The sequence below is a fragment of the Dreissena polymorpha genome, chromosome 14 (genome assembly GCF_020536995.1).
Source record: "Dreissena polymorpha isolate Duluth1 chromosome 14, UMN_Dpol_1.0, whole genome shotgun sequence".
Taxonomy (NCBI): domain Eukaryota; kingdom Metazoa; phylum Mollusca; class Bivalvia; order Myida; family Dreissenidae; genus Dreissena; species Dreissena polymorpha.
In genome coordinates, this window is record NC_068368.1 from 61,331,217 (window position 1) to 61,335,524 (window position 4,308).

The window sequence follows — 4,308 nt, forward strand, 5'->3', positions numbered from 1 at the left end:
AGAGTAGGGCGTATAAAGAAAAGAATTACAGATTACTGCCCATCATTTTGAAATATATCACATGAGACTTACAAAAAAATAATTGCGAGGCATTTAAATCTTGAACGGTCGAGAAATAAAATTATCATTGTTCTTGACTTTCTGTGCAATACATGTGATTGAATTGAAATAATACCGCTAAAATTATGAAATGTTCTATAGATGACGTCATTGAACTGTAAAAAGAGTATTTTTTCTTATGAAATTGTCTGTTTTGCGTATTTGTTCGTATGAAATTGTATGTTATGTTAAAATTGATTCATTTGTAGATAAATTGTTGGCTTGATAGCTAATCCCTAATAGCCCCATACATTGTTTGACATAAACACTACTGACCTGATAAATATAAATATAAATAAATAATATATAATATATGTATATAATATATATATTATAAAACGAAGTCGCTTCTAGCCGTTTATAAATTAAAACTCTTTGATTAAATTCGCCGTAGCTTTCGACCTCTCGGTCTTCTTCAGCGGCATTTATTTGGGAAGCATATCATGTTTAAGTGACGTTATATTGTTAGACGTTTTAATTACTTTAGGGAGGCGATCGGAGTGCACTGTCATTTTGCCGTTGGCCACCACGTATGACGACCTGCAATCAAATTGATAATTCAGCATATAAAGGGTTAATGTCCCATCCTATAGACACCTTGGTTTGGACACTTGTGTCAATTTTTTCTTGCCTATTTGTTTGTTAGTTTTCTTGATCGGTTGTGTCTTTTTTGCTTTCTTGTGTATACGGTTGTATATTTGTTATGTTACTTTGCATGTCATGGTTGCAGAAGGATGTCTGAAATTGTGACGATATAGTAGATAGTTATATAACTGCATGCCTTATAACAGTCAGGGTATGGTAGTGTGGCTCCCACTGCAGGGCCGCCTATGCTATCAGAACGGTCAAGGATAGGCTCGAAACCGGACATAGGTCTCCTTCCGAAGATTTAATTGTTTGGAGGTTAACTGCCAAGCATTATTCTGTTTGTGAATTTGTCTCATTTCTGTTCTATTTGGTCGGTTTGAGCAGGAGTGTCCATGTTCTAGTTTTGGATGTATTTACCGCTGCGCTGCCGGGTGGCACGGTTGTAATTGTTTAGTTGAAAACGTCCATGTGTAGTTACAATAATGTAAGTAAAGAATGGAAGCACTGTGTAATGTCGATCGTATTAACTTTCAGATGAAGGAGGCCGATAGTGACGCTGCAGCACAAACACTCTTCCAACAGATGTTTGATGAAGCTTGTACTGCTGGGTTTCTAATCCCATCCACCAGCTTCAACAAGAGCTTCATACCAGCCCTGGTTGGTGCCCTAGTCAATAACCTGGTTGAGAGCAGTCGGGTTGAGCTTGACCAGTTTGTCGATGGTAAGATATGTCTTTCAGCCTACTGCTAATTGAATTAATGCCGAACTCTTTAAAATAAGTCATTCAAACAATGACACTTTCACCTATTTTGAAAAAACTGCTTAACCTTTTACTTTATCCTTCCCATATTTGACCCTTCTGCATCCATTGAAATTCCTCTTCGTGCGAAATTACTAAGTAGTAAATAAGAATAGCGCCATCTTTTGCCGGAGGTCCCAGCCAGAGGCTGTGCTCCCCGCTGTGAAAAATAGCTCGTTGATTTGTAACTTTTTGATTTAGTAAATCGTATCAAGTTCAACACATTACTGATCAATGTTTTTAAATATATTCATAGGACTGAAGACTCATCAGGTCCTTGAGTTGCTGCGTTTGAGGCCTGATGATAGCTACTGCATATTCAGCGGCCGAACAAAACCTTTGACTGTAGAAGCAGTTCGCTTGCTTTTGCATTTCCGATATCGGACTGGGAATCATGCAGAAACTGATCAGCAGACAGCTCAAGGTTTTCTGACGTTCCTCCGAGCTACCAAAGGTAGATAATAAACGTTTACAGCGTAGATCATACGTATTATTTAACATTATGAACACATGGGATGACTGACACAGTGTGTCCAAATATTAACTTACAACGAAAAATGTTAACAAGGGGGTTTGTCGCGCAAAACGTTTTGTTATATATTTCTCTGCATAGAAATCGTATTGCAATATATATATATATATATATATATATATATATATATATATATATATATATATATATATATATATATATATATATATATATATATATATATTGTGGCAACTAAAAGATATATTGTTGCAACTAACAGTATCAATATAAGCGCGAGTGCTTGCATTAATTGGTTATCATTGCAATAGCACATAATTTCATTCATTTCAGGCCTTGAAATGCAATAGAGCACCCATATTAATTTAGATAATTATTTAAGTATGTTAATGTGTCAATGTTTTACATGCAAAATACCAGGGGATTCTGCCCTGTACGTGCTTAAGTCATTTCTATAAAATTTTGCAATACTGCTAAACTGTATGACAATACGAGGCACAGCATTACAATTTAGTATAGCCAGTCTTATTGATTTGTCGGGATTTGTATAATCGTTGCCGGACTTATGTTTATTACATAAAGCTTAAACTTGCTACATATCTATGTTAAATTGAATGACACAATCTAATACTGTTTACAGACCAAAAATGTCCGCCAAAATTAGAAACGGCCACCAAAATAAACAATTTTTAACTGTTATGTGGTAGAAAGAAGTCAATTTTACCTACAGCATTACAATGAAGGGATTTAAATAAAGCATAATGGACTTTTGGTGTGAAACATTTATGATAGATTAAATGAATTCGTCCAAGTTTAAGAATCATATTGCCGACATTCTATATGTTTTATGCTATGTTGTTGATATATAATTATAGCTAATTCCAAAACGAAGTAAGCGCTCGTTTACGCACGTACACACACACAACTGGGAAACAATTATTGTACAAAACGCAATTTTATTTATATTTCAGGATCAACTGCATCTGTCAACGGGGTTAAGCTACAGCCGAATGACGTGCTGATGTGGCTGACGGGATCAGCGACAATGCCGGCAGTGGGCTTCCATAAAGTTATTGATGTGGAATTTGGGGACACGCTTCGGGTTAACACATGTGCCCTGGTGTTGACGCTGGCTGAAGTGCCACGCGAAGTTGAAGATGTTGTGCAACATTACTCCGAACTGCTCATCAATAGCCAGACATTTCAAGCGGAATAATTTCCCAAGATAGTTTAATACATCATGACTCATTAGGAAATTGTGTTATATTCCTTTTCATGGGTATATATGGAACGGTAGTTCGGTAAAAATCATTCGTGGTGAATATTTACATTATGACTGATGTTAATTCTAATATGCTTCATGACAATTCCAAACATGCCGGTTGTCTATTCGTTTATACTTTATGATTGTGGCAACATTACATCATTGATGGTGAATATAAACATTATTCCTGATGTTAATTCTAATATGTTTCATGAAAATTCGAACATGCTTGTTGTCTTTTCGGTTATACTTGATGATTGTTGCAACATGCTTGGTGACTTTCCAATGTTTGTGTGTTCATTATTCCTGTAACCAGTCATAATCGGATATGCCACTAAGCGTCATTAACAACGGCAGTTAGCAACAGACAGTAAATATAATGTAACTACGCAGAATGCAAGTGACAAAATTATGACAGCAGTTGGCGCACGTTTATTTTCCGTATGTTAAATAAATGAAAAAAGAGAAAACATACGATCCATTTTGACTACTCTACTGAAAAAGCTGAGTAAGTTCCCTTTGTTTAATAATCTCCATTAAGATTCATTATTTAAGCGTAACTTGCCCTCATCAATGTCGATATTATTAACTAGTTATATAATTTTCCGCCGAAAAACGTTGAATAAACTTCATTCAGATTTTTGAAAATAATGTCTATTTTTGCGTTAAAATCGCTTTGTATTTTGATTGATTTTGTCGATGGTATAAGATTTTGCTGCACGAAATTGGTAGCAGTTTGAATGAAAACCACCCTTTTAAGCAAATATGTAAACATTTTCAATGTGGCACTCTTCGTTTAGTCAAATTTGAGTTTAATGCTAGGGGTTCCACATTTTTCAAACTGAAGCCTCTACATGAACCTTAAACTAAATGCGTTTATAATTGCCATTAAGACCAGTAGGCCTGCACAAAAAATACTGCCGTGAATGTTTTTTATATTTGTAAGTTGCAGTTGGTACTCAAGAAAATATACATGCATTTTATTCAGGACATAACGGAGCCGATGTGTTGGTGGAGCTGGTTTTGACATCCGACGCACATATTTATGAATGGAACGCTTCATGAACG

The 4,308-nt window shown here is 35.5% G+C and overlaps 1 protein-coding gene across 1 annotated transcript; it reads left to right on the forward strand.

Annotated features, from left to right (window-relative positions):
* Positions 1–1,038: 1,038 nt before the first annotated feature.
* On the forward strand, positions 1,039–3,374 carry LOC127858870 (uncharacterized). Its single transcript, XM_052396208.1, has 4 exons — positions 1,039–1,057; positions 1,222–1,408; positions 1,743–1,940; positions 2,948–3,374. Exons 2-4 carry the CDS (start codon positions 1,222–1,224, stop codon positions 3,190–3,192), a joined length of 630 nt encoding a protein of 209 aa, XP_052252168.1. The 5' UTR covers positions 1,039–1,057; the 3' UTR covers positions 3,193–3,374.
* The last annotated feature ends 934 nt before the right edge of the window (positions 3,375–4,308 follow it).

What these genes read in the sequence shown, in the direction of transcription:
- LOC127858870 (XM_052396208.1), top strand. Translation starts at nt 1,222, where the DNA reads ATGAAGGAGGCCGATAGTGACGCTGCAGCACAAACACTCTTCCAACAG. An exon ending in GCTTGACCAGTTTGTCGATG is followed by an intron (nt 1,409 to 1,742) that starts GTAAGATATGTC and finishes ATATATTCATAG; the next exon opens with GACTGAAGACTCATCAGGTC. An exon ending in GTTCCTCCGAGCTACCAAAG is followed by an intron (nt 1,941 to 2,947) that starts GTAGATAATAAA and finishes TTTATATTTCAG; the next exon opens with GATCAACTGCATCTGTCAAC.